General features: G+C 34.1%; 2 protein-coding genes across 3 annotated transcripts; one reads left to right on the top strand and one right to left on the bottom strand.

Moving 5' to 3' along the window:
- Positions 1–769: 769 nt before the first annotated feature.
- LOC132600351 (leucine-rich repeat receptor-like kinase protein SUNN) lies at positions 770–3,873 on the top strand. The gene is made up of 2 exons (XM_060313430.1): positions 770–2,490; positions 3,282–3,873. Exons 1-2 carry the CDS (start codon positions 801–803, stop codon positions 3,596–3,598), a joined length of 2,007 nt encoding a protein of 668 aa, XP_060169413.1. The 5' UTR covers positions 770–800; the 3' UTR covers positions 3,599–3,873.
- A 1,474-nt stretch (positions 3,874–5,347) lies between these two features.
- On the bottom strand, positions 5,348–12,534 carry LOC132600352 (vacuolar protein sorting-associated protein 32 homolog 2-like). Of its 2 annotated transcripts, none has more exons than XM_060313432.1 (8): positions 12,359–12,534; positions 11,101–11,251; positions 9,673–9,772; positions 7,885–7,970; positions 7,689–7,780; positions 6,946–7,060; positions 6,452–6,647; positions 5,348–5,622 (listed from the first exon to the last, which is right to left on the bottom strand). In XM_060313432.1, the coding sequence occupies exons 2-7, from the start codon at positions 11,170–11,172 to the stop codon at positions 6,456–6,458; spliced, it is 657 nt and encodes a 218-aa protein (XP_060169415.1). In that variant the 5' UTR covers positions 11,173–11,251; positions 12,359–12,534; the 3' UTR covers positions 5,348–5,622; positions 6,452–6,455. The 2 variants fall into 2 exon arrangements, with proteins under 2 accessions (XP_060169415.1, XP_060169414.1); XM_060313431.1 differs by having other exon boundaries at positions 11,101–11,292.
- Between the last annotated feature and the right edge of the window lie 2,247 nt (positions 12,535–14,781).

Consider the following 14,781-nt stretch of genomic DNA (forward strand, 5'->3'; position numbering starts at 1 on the left):
ACCACATACGGGATGGTTTAAAAATAAAGTGTTTTTAATGCGGGTGTAATTACTTATATTCACCGATAATGCAATGAAAATTATGCTCTATCGAAGGTTACTTGACTTACTTTTCATAGTACGATAAAGATTCTTATCGGAGTGAAACAACTAATTGTTGTCTACCTTTGATTCTGCCTTCCGAGTAAAGATCCTACTGAAGTCTTTTCTTAAAATATTATACTATCAGGGATTGTTTGGTAGGATGTATTAGGTAGAATAATGTTGGTATAAAATTTTAGTATTGTGTTTGGTTGCAAATTCAAGTCTAGTACAAGTAATACCGGTATTAATTACTTATACACCCTATTCAGTAATATCCTTATGCATAGTAAAAAATAACATTAACAATATCAGTACCATTCATTTATTTATACACCCTATTTAGTATTATTTAGAAATTAAGCAATGCATGTTATTTTTCATACAACAAACCAAACAGTCGATAAGAAATAAAATCAGCATAACTAATTGCAACATAACTTGCTTTCACCTTTAGTGTATATATATAAAAAGAAAAGGCAGCCTGGTGCACAAAACATCCCGTGTTAGCAGGGTCCAGGAAGGGTCGCACCCTAAGGGTTGTGACTTAGACAACTTACCCTAATACAAGCATTTGTGGCTACTTTCACAACTCAAATCAGTGACCTATGGATCACATGGAGACAACTTTATTGTTGCTCCAAGGCTCCTTTTCCCTCAGTGTATATGTGGTTAAACTATTTTCATGCTTTCCCTACTCCAATAAATCAGTAGTTAAAATGTTTCCTCAAATCAACTCCATGGAAAGAAAGCAAAACCTTGATTTCATGATAATTTTCTTTGCTATTTTCCTACTTATTCATGTGAATAATTCAGAAACTATTGCTATAAAAGAAGATGAGATGAAGATTTTGTTGGAGTTGAAGGAGTGTTGGGGAAATAATTCATCTGATATCTTCCAAATGTGGAATCTTAATTACTCACCTTGTAGTAATTGGCCAGGAATTACTTGTTCTAGTGATGGTTTTGTCACACGCATAAGTCTAAGAAATCAAAAACTTGGTGGAAATATTGTTCCACCAATCATTTGTGAACTCAAAAATCTCGTAGATGTTGCACTTGCAGATAGTAACTTTTCAGGTGAATTCCCAACAGTTTTTTACAAGTGTTCAAGACTGGAAATTCTTGATCTTTCTGGTAACCAATTCTATGGACCATTGCCTACGGATATTCATCGAATGTCTAGGCTAACTTTTTTGGATCTCATCGCGAATCGTTTCAATGGTACCATTCCAAAATCTATTGCTCAGCTTACAAAGTTGAAACATTTGTCTCTTAGTAAGAACATGTTTGAAGGGAAAATACCTCCAGAAATCGGAAATCTATCGAATCTTGAGGTGTTAGGGATGTCATACATGAAGAAATTCGAGTTTGCTACCATTCCGAATGAGTTGGGCAAGTTGAAGAATTTGAAGGTGCTACTGATTATACAGTCAAATTTGATTGGGAACATTCCTGAATCTTTTTCAAGTCTTTCGAGACTCAAAACGTTGGATCTGTCAAGAAACTATCTGAATGGATCAATTCCAGGCTGGTTATTACATTTGAAAAGTTTGACAAAAATAGATCTTTCGTGGAATCGTTTATCTGGAAAAATTCCGTCACAACTTGATGAAGATTTTGACTATGATTTCGATGGTAATTTTGATCTTTGTACTTCAAATACAAGCCATGCTAGTAAATATCTACCCTTGTGTACTAATCACAAACCATGCAGAACACTAATCTTAGGCCCCCTAGTCGGAACGATTTTGGTAATTGTTATAGTTTTTCTCTTCTTATGCTGGAGGAAGAGGCAGGGAATTGGGGATAGGAGGTTCATTCCTTTTCAAAAAACCGAGCTCACGGAATCAGATATTCTGCTGAATTTGACTGACGAGAACTTTATTGGGAGAGGAGGATGTGGAGACGTGTATCGAATTGCTGTCCATCAAAATGGAAGTCATGTTGCTGTTAAACGAATACGCAAAGAAAGGGAATTAGACAGCAGATTAGAGAAACAATTTCTGGCAGAACTTCAAATACTGAGTGAGATTCAACATCCAAACATTGTGAAACTAATTTGCTGCTTTTCAAACGAGGACTCGAATTTCCTGGTGTACGAGTACATGGAAAATCAAAGCTTAGACAAATGGTTGCATGAAAAGAAAAGAAACAAATCACAAAATGTTGTATTGAAATGGGATACCAGGCTGCATATTGCAGTTGGAGCTGCCCGCGGTCTTTGCTATATGCACCATAATTGCTTCCCTCCCATTATTCATCGAGACATTAAATCTAGTAATATCCTACTGGACAACGAATGGAATGCAAAAGTCGCAGATTTTGGACTAGCAAAAGTATTGGCCAAGCAGGAAGATAGCGAGACTGCTTCTGCTGTTGCTGGCACTTTTGGCTACATCGCTCCAGGTACATGTATCAGATTCAAAATACTACATCCTGTCCATACTATCTGTCTTTTAAAGTTTTTGCACGCTCCTTAGTCCTTAAAGAATAACATAGTACTTGTCTAAACTAGAGAGAATGACAAAATGGTCCCTTATGTTTGGGAGTAGGTTCAAAATGGTCCTTAAAGTATGCTTTGAACAATTTTGATTCTTTAAGTTTGCCAAAAATTAACGCTTGTGGTCTCCAACTCCATCAATTATATTTGACGAAAACTGTGGAGAAAATAAATTTAGTCAAAAACATTAGGAATGTTTCATCAAATCCTAGAAATTGCAACACAAACAACTGCACTAGACACCAAAAATATAAAAAACTGCACATAGATAACTACACCAGACTCTAAAAAGAGACAAAAAAATATTAGATACTACAAAAAATATACCTCCAATTTTGAGTTCCCGCTAAATCCTTCTTTTTTTCGAAGTTCCCGTCAAATCTAATAGACAAAGTGTGTTAAATATTTGACGGAGTCCAAAAGCGTCAAATTTTTACAAACTTAAAAGGACCAAAACTGTCATAAGGGACCATTTTTGTCATTTACTCTCTAAACTACAATCACTAAACTAAGACTCCACTAATTGGGACCTTAAGAAAAAAGAGTAATAAATGACTTCTTACTTCTCTAAAAACATCAAATGTTTTTACACAACTTCAATTTGCATAAATAAACTAATATTTTGGACCTGAGGGAAAAGTGACTAGTGAGTTTTTCCTTATTTCTGATGTTTTTAAGTTGCCTTGAATCTTGTTAGAGTATGCTTATGCAACAAAAGTAAGTACAAAGAGCGACGTTTATAGCTTTGGTGTGATATTATTGGAGCTAGCTACTGGAAAAGAACCTGTTAACAAAGATGACTACATGAACCTTGCACAGTGGGCAAGAAAACAGTGTGTAGATGGAAATATTATTGAAGATGCTCTTGATGAAGAAATCAAAGGACTAAATAACTTGAAAGCAATGACTACTCTTTTCAAATTAGGGATGATGTGTACTAGCAAGTTAGCTTCCATTAGACCTTCCATGAGGGAAGTATTGGAAGCTCTTTTATTCTTGGCTACTAGCTATTAGTTAGTTGTCCTTTGGCATTTACTAGTGTAATACGCTTAGTAAGTTGATGAATTATTATACTTGTTTGACATTATTTTGCTACTCTGAATTCTATGTTACGCTCTCCTTGTTATTTGCTATGCTTTATTTACTTTTGTATTTCCTTTTTCAAATTACTTTGTATGCGATACTTGAACTGAAGGTCTTTTGAAAACAACCTCTCTATCTCCACGAGGTAAGGGCAAGACTGCGTACACCCTACTCTTTGTTGTTGTTGTTTGGCATTATTTTGCTATTGAGGTAAGACATGTGACTGCTGCACCGCACAAATCGGGTCAGACAGGTGGCCAATGCACTGAAGACGGGGTACATGTATTTAAGTAATGTGTTAATAGAACTGCTACTAACTGATATTCCCTATGTCTCAATATTTGTGTATTGTTTCACTTTTTAAGTAAGTTTCAGAAAGCAGCTTTTTATATTTAGTAGCTATAAAAAATAAGCAGTCGGATACACTAAGCTCCGGTTATGTGTGTGCGGATCGTTGAAGGGTCGGGCCTCAACGTATTTCTTGTATGCAATTTTGTCTTGCATTTCTGCGAGGGGTTGTTCCATGACTTAAACCAGTAATTGCTTTTGTTACACAGTGACAATTCTTACTGTTGAGCCAGGACTCTCCTTCACTAGCCTCAAAATGGGCTGGGGCAGGTTCCGATGTTTACACTAATTCAATGAAATATGACATGCATCTTTATGCACTATGCACAACGAAGGTAAGTAAATATTTTCATGATCATGCCACTTCCTATATATCATTTTGCTTTGACTTGGCCATCCCAAGTTATTAAAGAGCAACTGAACACTGTTTGAACTTTGAATGGGGTAGGACATGCTAACTTTTGTTTTTGCTAGTAGGAACTGCTAATTAAATGAAGGACAATGTTGACAATTTTCACACCATCATATGGTTTGATTGGTTATAACTTACTGGCTGTTTTATCTTTTATATCAACAACTTAGACTTAATACAATAAGTGAAACATTATTGCAGGCCAAATTGATATATGGTGGATTAAGAAAAATATAGTACATGAGAAGTTCGTAGAACCAGTAAGAAATTGGCAAATAGCCTTTTTTTGGACTGCCAATTGAGATTAGCCAGCATTTCAAAAATATTCAGAAGATGTGTTAGCTCGATCTCTATCGCATTATCGTTGAATACTAGAAGATGAACACAGAGCAATTTGGATATATGAATTGTGTAAACATAGGTAACTGGAAGCGTCTATAATCCTATCAGAGACACAAGGATACGCTAAGGTAATTTCTTTCATCCGTCTAAACCTTGATACACGAGTTAAAAGGTACCTGTATTGATGAAGGTAACGGTTACCGGTCAAATAGTCAAGGTCCGAGTGAACTGATTCCGACATTACCGAGAAAGTTATAGGATGTTGATCTTGGCTTATACAATGACACGTGTAGTTTCTTGTCATTTGCCAAAATCTTGATAGATGAGTTATCTAATACATGTGTTGGTGGAAGATAATGAGTAATGATGAAGTAGTTGAGCTGTAAGCAAACTGATCAAACGTCACTGGTTTATACAATGACACCAGGCAGTTTTGAAGCACATAAGCTGATTGCATTTCATATCAACACGGTAAATACCTATCCACACCGGGTGTTTGTGTTTACAGCAAACCAGTTCCGTTGCATATTATAGGGCTGGTTAATAAGTAAATTGACAAATATGATTGACCAGATAGCTGAATAATGCCAGTTACTCTCAGCATCAAGTTGGATCATAAAAAATGCACTTTAATGTAGCTAGAAGAGATTTTTTTTGGGTACAATTACAAGAATGAAATTTCATGTAAAAGTACCAAAATCTTCCTATTTCAACTTGACACAAAATATTAAATCAACTCCTGTAATAATCTATACATTTACTTGTAAGGCTGCATGCACATCAAGAATTCAAACAATCATCCACCACAAGAGTACATTCAATCTTTACAGCACTCTTTATTCGGCGATTATAACTGCAAAACACCAAACGAAACAGTCAGGAACTTTCAAAGTCGACCAGTCAAGTACGTGTCAGTTGAAACGTCAAGATTTCAGCTGTCTCATGAATATCAAATCCATTGGGGGAAAAAAATCAAATAACTATGAATTTTGTGTCATTTACATAACTTTGTTGATACTCGGTGCATGTCAATGTAAAGAAGATGAGTTCTATATCCAGTTGGCATCTTGAAAAGCAGTGAGAAAGACGATGGAGGAATGCTGTACGACTCTTTTTCGGGGCGGTGAAAGTGGGGGATGTGAATTGGACGTTTTCATGTAATATTGTTTAACCTTCAACTTGTAAACATGTTTGTTTTGTACAACTTCATATTATGCTAGGCTTTACGTGGAACATTCTTTCCTTCAAACAATTGCAAAAATCTGTGAGCAACATTAAATTGAACTGATAACTAATACAAGTGTAGGTGTTGAGCTAAAAACTAGTTAATAGAGCAGATTACAGCATCCACTTACGGGGACTGGGCTAAGAAAGATGTCTCTGGTAACCAACAAACGGAAGCCAAGACAAAGAAACAATTGAGGCAAAACTAGAAGTTCTTCACAGAAGCACTGTAAGTATAGCATGTTCCACTTATAATTGGCCAAATGAAAATACAGAACTAATTAAATCTATCATGTTTCATCATAATTGGCCAATGGAAAAAGCATCTAAGTCCTTTTTTCTGCAAGTAAAATCAATAATAGCACCTAAATCAGCACATATGTCAAACAGCCTGACAATGAGTTCCTAGTCTCAAATACTTAGCTTAAATAACAAGAAAGAAAGAACAAGAAAATGACCTCATTAAAGAGCCATTTCAGCCTGCAAAGCAGCAAGTTCATCTTCTTCTGTTCTGCTCTGCTGGGCAGCGGGACGCACTTGTTGCCTACCAGCAGGAAGATGAATAGGTGCAGAAGGGGCAGTTGTAGCAGGCTGAAGGAGTTGTTCTTCCAACTCAGCTCCTTCCAGTTCTTCAAGTTCTGCCTCCAACTCATCCTGCAAAAAGTAGTATAAATTATTGTCCAGAAACAAAAAAGAGGCACTCCCTCTGTCCCAATTTATGTAAAGGTGTTTGACTGGAGGCAGAGTTTAAGAAATAAAGGAAGACTTTTGAAACTTGTGGTCTAAAATAAGATATAAATAGTTGTGTGGAGGATAAAATGGGAAGTATAAAGTTAAATTGTTACTAAATATAAAAAGGTGTGATTCTTTTTGGGATGACTAAAGGAAAGAGTGTCATATAAATTGGGACGGAGGGAGTATTATAAAAACAAGGAATTGTCCAAGTAGATACTTCATCAAAATCAGCCGCTGCACCGATTGGCGTAGATAATGCTTCCTGAATCATTTTCATGTTCTCAGTCTGCTCGTTGATTTCATCCATTGTTTTGTCAACATCGTCAATATTCCTGAACAGAAAGATGGTTAATATCAGGCAAGAAAACTCCATTTAACAAAAAGATACCCAACCATAACAAAAATAAGAATTTAATTTCTGGCATATCACGAAACTGTAATCATGCTTTTGTGTAGAAAGCTTGTTTGTAACTGTGCTACTAATAAGTAGAAGTACTACAAAGACATCGATTAAAATGTCATCCATCCGTTTGGATTACGGTTCAAGCCTTTCTACGGACTCGATGGACAGCTTTCAAATGTAATGCACAAAGAAGATTACAAGGAAATTTGATGCTTTAACACGCTATCCAACATACAGAGAAAGGTCTGTACTGGAGATTATTTATATATCATTTGTTGGGGCACATCGCCAGACCCCACGATGTGGGATTTCACTGGGTTGTTGTTGTTGTTGTTGATGGGGCACATTTAGGGTAGAACATATGGGTTCATCTGGACCTAGTCCAGTAAACCAAAAGGGTTGTGGTAGAATTTCGAACTCGAACCCATATAGTAGTTCAGATCCTGGATCCGCCTTATCATATGAACATTTTGCGTTCTGAGAGAAAAATCTTTCTGTGCAAAAGCTGTGTAACTATGCAAAACAATAGAGAACTAAAAATACTGCATTCGACTTACGTTGCCTTCTGCATGGCTTTCATGGCAGCTGCTCCAGTTCTCAAAGCATCAACAGTTTCTGTTGTTGCTTTTGCACCTTCTAACAGTATCATCTGAAAACGAAATTCAGCCAAATAAATTCAGCCTATGCTTATTGCGATATTATGACACGAAATGCATGCAAAGATTATGAGATCTAACAACACATCAAGAGAACCTGATCATGAATACGCAACTGGAAATTTCCAAGCTGTTCGACTTGTTGCTCATAGAGCCTTTTCCTTTTCAAACATTGTATTGCAGCTGAAAATAGCACAAAAAATTCATCAAAAGCGTCGCCAAAATGAAGAAAAATATAGCAAAACCATAATGAGTCAAAATATATTGATGTGAACATGAAGACATCATCATAATATTCACTCAGTATGTTCTCGAAGTATGGTAAGTATTTAGGAATATATATGTTTGAGCCACAAAGATGTTAATTTCCTCTATCATTCTCAGGAGAAGGTAAAACAACTTTTTTCCTGTCTTTACGTGGGAAAATCATTTTGTATAGCAAAACATCCAGGTTTCCAGACTTTAACCAGATCAGCCAAGGCTTAAAGACTATCCCAAAAGCAAGAATCTCTGAGCTTCTATGGCATCTAGGACAAAAATGCTAAGTAACAGACAAAAGCTGACTAGGAATAAAACCAAAAAAAAAAAAAAAAAAAAAAACTGAAACTAATTTCACTTTTGTTTTCAGCCTAAATTCAAATTTCCATTTGATATTGGAACTGTACTCCGTATAGGATATTTATACACGGTTGAAATGTTGAGAAGGAACCTTATCCAAAAAGAAAATGGTTAAGAAGGAACATTTTAATTTAGGGAAAAGGGTCAAAAATACCCCTCTACTTTGAAAAAAGGGCTAAAAATATCCTCCGAACTTATTTTGGGTCAAAAATACCCCTCTACTTTGGAAAAAGGCCTAAAAATATCCTCTGAACTTATTTTGGGTCAAAAATACCCCCAATATGTAGGTTTGAAGTTTGAGGGAATTGGGGGAATAAGGGGATCTTATGGGTTATTATTTAGTTGTGTCAGGTTTAAATGATGAAGCGGGTTTTAAAAAAAAAATTGGGTTATGTTGGGGGATAATTTCCGTCAAGACAGGGGTAGATTTGAAAACTTTAAGGATGAGAGGGGCATTTTTGACCCAAAATAAGTTCGAAGGATATTTTTAGCCCTTTTTCCAAAGTAGAGGGGTATTTTTGACCCTTTTCCCTTTAATTTATCTAGATCTCTTATATGAAATTTCTTGTAATAAAACCAATGTTACGTTAATTCTTATAAGGAAAAGACTGAAAGAGTTAGTACATAATAAAGTGTCCAGTTGGAATAAAAATTCCAAAGCTTAAGCTAGTTTTGATATATCTAATTAGCATTTCAGTCATCCAAGAAAATAGCAGAAACAAATCTAAATACTAATTGCTGCATTAACACATAAAAAAGGTCAAACAGTTTTTCTCAAGCCACCTTCGCCAAAAAGAAATCATGTGCACAAGAGAAGCTCGATAAGAAAAGTAAATATGTGATAACAATTCCCAGCCATGACTTCTAGGTATAGCTTAATATAGCAATTTTAACCCTGTTTGGTACTTTTTTATTTTACCCTTTCCTGCAGTAAGCATATAATGGAAGTACCAAATAAAAGCTGTTCACGACTTATTTCAGCACTGGTAAATCGATAGTTCAACTGTTAAACAGGCTAGTATATACAATAGAAACCCTACCTCATCTAACACAAAATATTAAGTTTTTCTTTATAAGGTCTAACACAATATATTAAGTTAAACGAACCAAATATTAAGTGCATGAGAATAATATAATATATAATATATATGGCGAAAAACCAAGAGTCTTAATAGAAAAACTGAACTATTAATGTAAACATCCAGACCAAGGGAACTATATATGAAAAATAAGCCCCTTCAGACAAATTATTTTCAGGACATCATACCCCTTTTATTTTTTGCTCTAGTAAATTCCTTCGCTCTTTCAACCTCAGCAGTAGCCTTCTTCAATAAAACTTTCTCCTTTTTCTCAAGCATCTCAAGCGTCTGTACAGCATAAGAAGAAGTCAAACTGAAGCTCTTCATCTTTACTTGAAAATTAAAACACAATTAATTACTTCAGCAGACACAAAACACGAATAAGTTAAGGTCTTCAGAAAAACTTAAGCACAAGTATGACGTAATGCATCTGGAAAATATTTGTTATTTGTTATCACCGAACAATATTTATTACAAATGGACCACACAAATGATGATTTAATTTGCATTAAGACAATGTCCCATAGCTTCCGACAAAATAAATATCTATTTTGTATCCTTAATTATGATGAGATTCGTGTGCAGTTTTACAGGAGAAAGATCTGGAAAATTCATGTTCTACAGTTTTGGGAAGTGAAACGATTATGGGACTACTTCATCCCTGTCTACTTAGGTAGATCACAAACTGAATATGAATCAAAACGAGAAAATTTATAAAAGACAAAGCACCTGTTTATCAGAGCAATCTCAATAAAAGAATGGACAAACTTTCCTGCTGTTAGATTAGAAGAAATAGATGAACTTTCAACTTTGTTCGCGGCTGTTCAGGAAAGAGAAGCCCTTTTGGTACAAATTCTATAAGCTATTAGTTATTCGTGAGGCAAATTATAGCCACATGCACAATCTTATTGGCAGTTTCCATCATATTTGCCTTGAATACTGGAGATACGGCAAACATTCTGCTTAAACTCTATAAGGAAAGACAACTATTTTCAGTTGCATACTCTGAGAAAATATTTCGTAAGTAAGAATGTTTAACCTCCACGAAGAAAATAGAAAAGGAAGACCGAGTGGGATCAAAGAAACTAGTGGGCTGATCACTAAATAGATACAAATAGGTGCAAATTGTGACATCACCACAGAAAACTTGGTTCTTTCGCTCACCACACCGCCACACGCGCACACACACAACAAAAAGGGCATATTCCAAACTAGTGGCTACATAACTACTTTTATGTTCATTCCACTCTATTCAGATCTGCTAGATGCCTCCTAACCATGAAAGTTGATCCAAAAATAGATATTTTTAACAACCATGCTTCGATCCCCAACTAGGACGCTTATATTAATACTCCATATCAATTCTACTTTAGTCGGCCTATCTTTATTCCCCTAAAGTCTATCAGTTGTCTCAAACGAAAATAGCCAAATATCGAACTGGCCTCAATTCCAAACAAGTTGGGGACGGGTATATAAATCCTATGTGTTCATTCCACTCTATTCGGGTCTACTTTGCTCAAATACCACTAAATAATTTTCATGTCCAACAGGTATTGAAAAGAAAAAATTGAAGCAAATTCCAAAAAAGAACTGCCAATCAGGATTCAGGATCATACCTCATTTAACTTGTCCAAGGTTGCTAGAGCATTTGTTTCTTGTTTGGGTTTTCCAATGAGTCGCCTAAACATTTTTGAATTTGCACAGGTATTGGTTTCAGCAAAAATCTTCAAAGTTCAATCAATCAACTACGCCTCAATCCCAAATCAACTGGTTCCAAAAGAAAAAATCAAAAGAATCAAAATTATACCCTGCAACAACAATCGAAAATTTCAGACTCATAAGCTGAAATAATCAATCTACAAAAGGGTCACCAATATCTTCAAAGTTCAATCAATAAACTACCCCTCAATCCCATATCAATTGGTTAAAAAAAAACTACCAAATAATCAAAATTATACAATTCCTCCAACAAAAAAATCAAAATTTTCACACCCATTAGCTGAAAAAATCAATCTTTAAAATGGGTCAGCAAAATCTTTAAAGTTCAATCAATCAAAGAATCATTGGATAAAAAAAAAACTTCAAAAATAATAAATATTATACAATTCCTGCTACAAAAGATCAAAACTTTCACACCCATTAGCTTAAATAATCAATCTTTAAAATGGGGCAGCAAAATATTCAAAGTTAATTCAATCAAAGAATCATTGGCTAAAAAAAAAAAAAAAACTTCAAAATTATACAATTCTTGCAACAAAAAATAAAAAATTTCTCATCCATTAGCAGAAATAAACAATCTTTAAGATGGGTCCGCAAAATTTTCAAAGTTCAGTAAATCAAAATACCATTAAAAAAAAATCAAAATTATACAATCAGTGCAACAAAAAATCAAATTTTTCACACCCATTAGCTGAAAAAATCAATCTTTAAAGTTCAATCAATCAAAGAATCATTGGATCAAAAAACAAACTTAAAAAATAATCAAAATTATACAATTAGTGCAACAAAAAATCAAAACTTCTTCACACCCATTAACTTAAATAATCAATCTAACAAATGGGTATAAGAATCTTGAATTATTGAGAAAAAAAATTCAATTCAACATATTTATCTGTTTTTTTTTTTTCTTATAGTGCATTGGAAGTAGAATTTATTAACTGACATGGAAAAAAAACTACAAAATAATTAAAATTATACAAATCTTGATACAAAAAATCAATTTTTTCACACCCATTAGCTTAAAATAATCAATCTAACAAATGGGGTATAAGACTCTTGAATTATTAAGAAAAAAAATCTTTTTTTTTTCAATTCAACATATTTATCTTTTTTTTTTTTCTTTTGGTCCATTGAGAGTAGAATTTATTGACTGACCTGGGAAAATGTTGAAGTATTGATTGATGAATTTTGACTTTGAAGTTTGTAATAATGATCTGAGAATTTTATTTTATTTTTATTTTCTATGGAGATTGAAAAGATGGGACCTTTGTGAAGCATACAAGATTTCTTGTGTGGAGGAGGAAAAAGTTGATTAAACTTCTAATGATATACAAATTCAAAGTTGTTCAGGATTAAATGGGTGGGATTTAATTTTAAAATTAAATAATATATGTGGTCAATCAAAATAAGCCACGTGTCATTTTAAAATTGAAAAGCTCATCAAAATTATTGTGTTAGATTGAGGGTATTCTTGAACTAAAAAAATAGGTTGGGATATTTTTGGACCAAATAGTTGGATGGAGGGATATTTTTGGACCATTAGGTGAATGGACTATATTCTGAGTCATTTCCCATAAGGGGTATTTTTGGACCTTTTCCGTTTATTTAATTTAAGTCTAAATAGAAATTATAGTTAAATTCATATAGAGATAGGTTACCACCAAAGGATGTGTGACACAATAAATGGATTACTCTTCCCTTAACTATAAGTCTCGGATTTGAGCTTTGAGTGCGAAAAAATTCTTAATATAGAGCACTTTCCCCAAATGAGTCCTAAGCGGTGCGAATTCATATATAGTCGGACTATAATATGGATATCGAACATTGGATGAGAAACTAAAAAAAAATATAGGAATAGGTTTTCTAACATTTACCTATTTTCTTGTGCAGAAAGTAAAGAAGGATTGCAGAGATTATTAAGAAACTAGTGAATATGTCCGTGCTTCACGCGGTTGGAAAGAAAAATTACTCTTATTGTTAATTAATCTATGTAATGAAGTAACTTTAATTAAAAAAAAAAAGTTCTTCTCATAAGACTTCTTATTACACAAAATGGTGAGTAACTCCACTTTTTTTTCTTGGCGACATAACTGATCACTAATCAAATAAGCAGTTTAATCGAAAAAATATACTAATTTGTATATTCACGGTCTTGTAATAGAACATGTAAAAGGCACAACTTTCTAGCAATTGAAAACTATAAACAGTAAAGCCACCTTAATTCTTGTAAAGAAAAGAGAAGTAATATTTAATGAAGAGAGGAAGGTGTAACTTATAAGAGTTAATATAAGCTTGTGTTTGGGCGAGGAGGTTACAAAAGATGTTTAATCTGTAATTACTTATGAATTAATGAGGAAATTGTTTAAAATAATGAGGCAACTGAGGGGATTTCTGTTTTAAAAAAATATGAAACGGATGGATTTCAAACCTTATCACATAAATGGGAAAAATTAGGAATTTACTTCTTTGTTGGCTTGTAATAATAGCTTTTATTATATATGTTATGACCCGTGTTTTCACACGTTTGGAAAGACTTGAATTACATTGGATTCTTGAGATATAAGATCAATTTGATATTTTGTTGATCATAGGAGTTATGCATGAAAGAATAGAGTCATGAAAGTGTGGGACAAGGTTAAGGGTAATTTTGGAATTTTGGAAATTAGTTTCGGGAATTACAAAATGTGATCCATAAGTATTGGGCTCAAAAAAAAATTGAAGCAAAGTGAGGCCCAAAATGGGGTGCTTGGCCGGCCACTTTGGCTTGGTCCAAGCCCATTTTATGGGTCATGTGCTTGGTCATGTGACCAAGCACTTCAATACTTATATAATTGAAGACTATGATAAGTATGAAAGGAGATAACCAAGAACAAAAAAAATAGAAGAGGAGAAAGAAGAGGGTTTCGGGTTTGCTAGGAAAAAATAGGTACCAAAAATCTTGCTTCAAAAATTTATTTCTTGTTGATTTCCTACTAAGTCAAGGTTCCTTTGTAACTTGGTATAGTTGGATTGGAGTGGGGAGCATTAGAATCATCAAAGTGACTACATCTCCAAGTGAAGGAAACTTGAAGAAAAGGTATGAATTTCTACCTTTTTATTGTGTTGTGAAGTTTTGATTGTGTTGTAGTATATGGAAATGTGTTGATTGTATGAAGAAATGGAAGTTTGCAATGTGGGTTTGGTATATGGCTTGTAGCCGTGTGTATATGCATGTTGTATAGCCAAATTGTATTGAATTTATGTTATATTCTAGTTATGATTGTGATGAAATGCATGTGGGAATTGAAAGTTGGATGAATTTAGTTGATATGGAAAAATAAGCATATGACCGTGTGGTATGTTGGCTATGGAGTGGAATTGATTAAGTTTGTTTAGTGTATTGGAGTGTTGTTGTAATGCTTGGCATAGAAATGAAGTTAGAATGATATAAGTTTGTATTGAATTGGAATGTAGAAACTTATGTCGTTTTAGTATGATTTTCCGACATTAAGGAAATGAAGTTGTTTGGTTGTTAATGGTGATAATCATTGATGAATTTGGAAGTTGGAAACTTGTTATGGAATTGCATGCCAAAGATT

The sequence above is a fragment of the Lycium barbarum genome, chromosome 6, assembly GCF_019175385.1.
Source record: "Lycium barbarum isolate Lr01 chromosome 6, ASM1917538v2, whole genome shotgun sequence".
In the NCBI taxonomy this organism is placed as follows: domain Eukaryota; kingdom Viridiplantae; phylum Streptophyta; class Magnoliopsida; order Solanales; family Solanaceae; genus Lycium; species Lycium barbarum.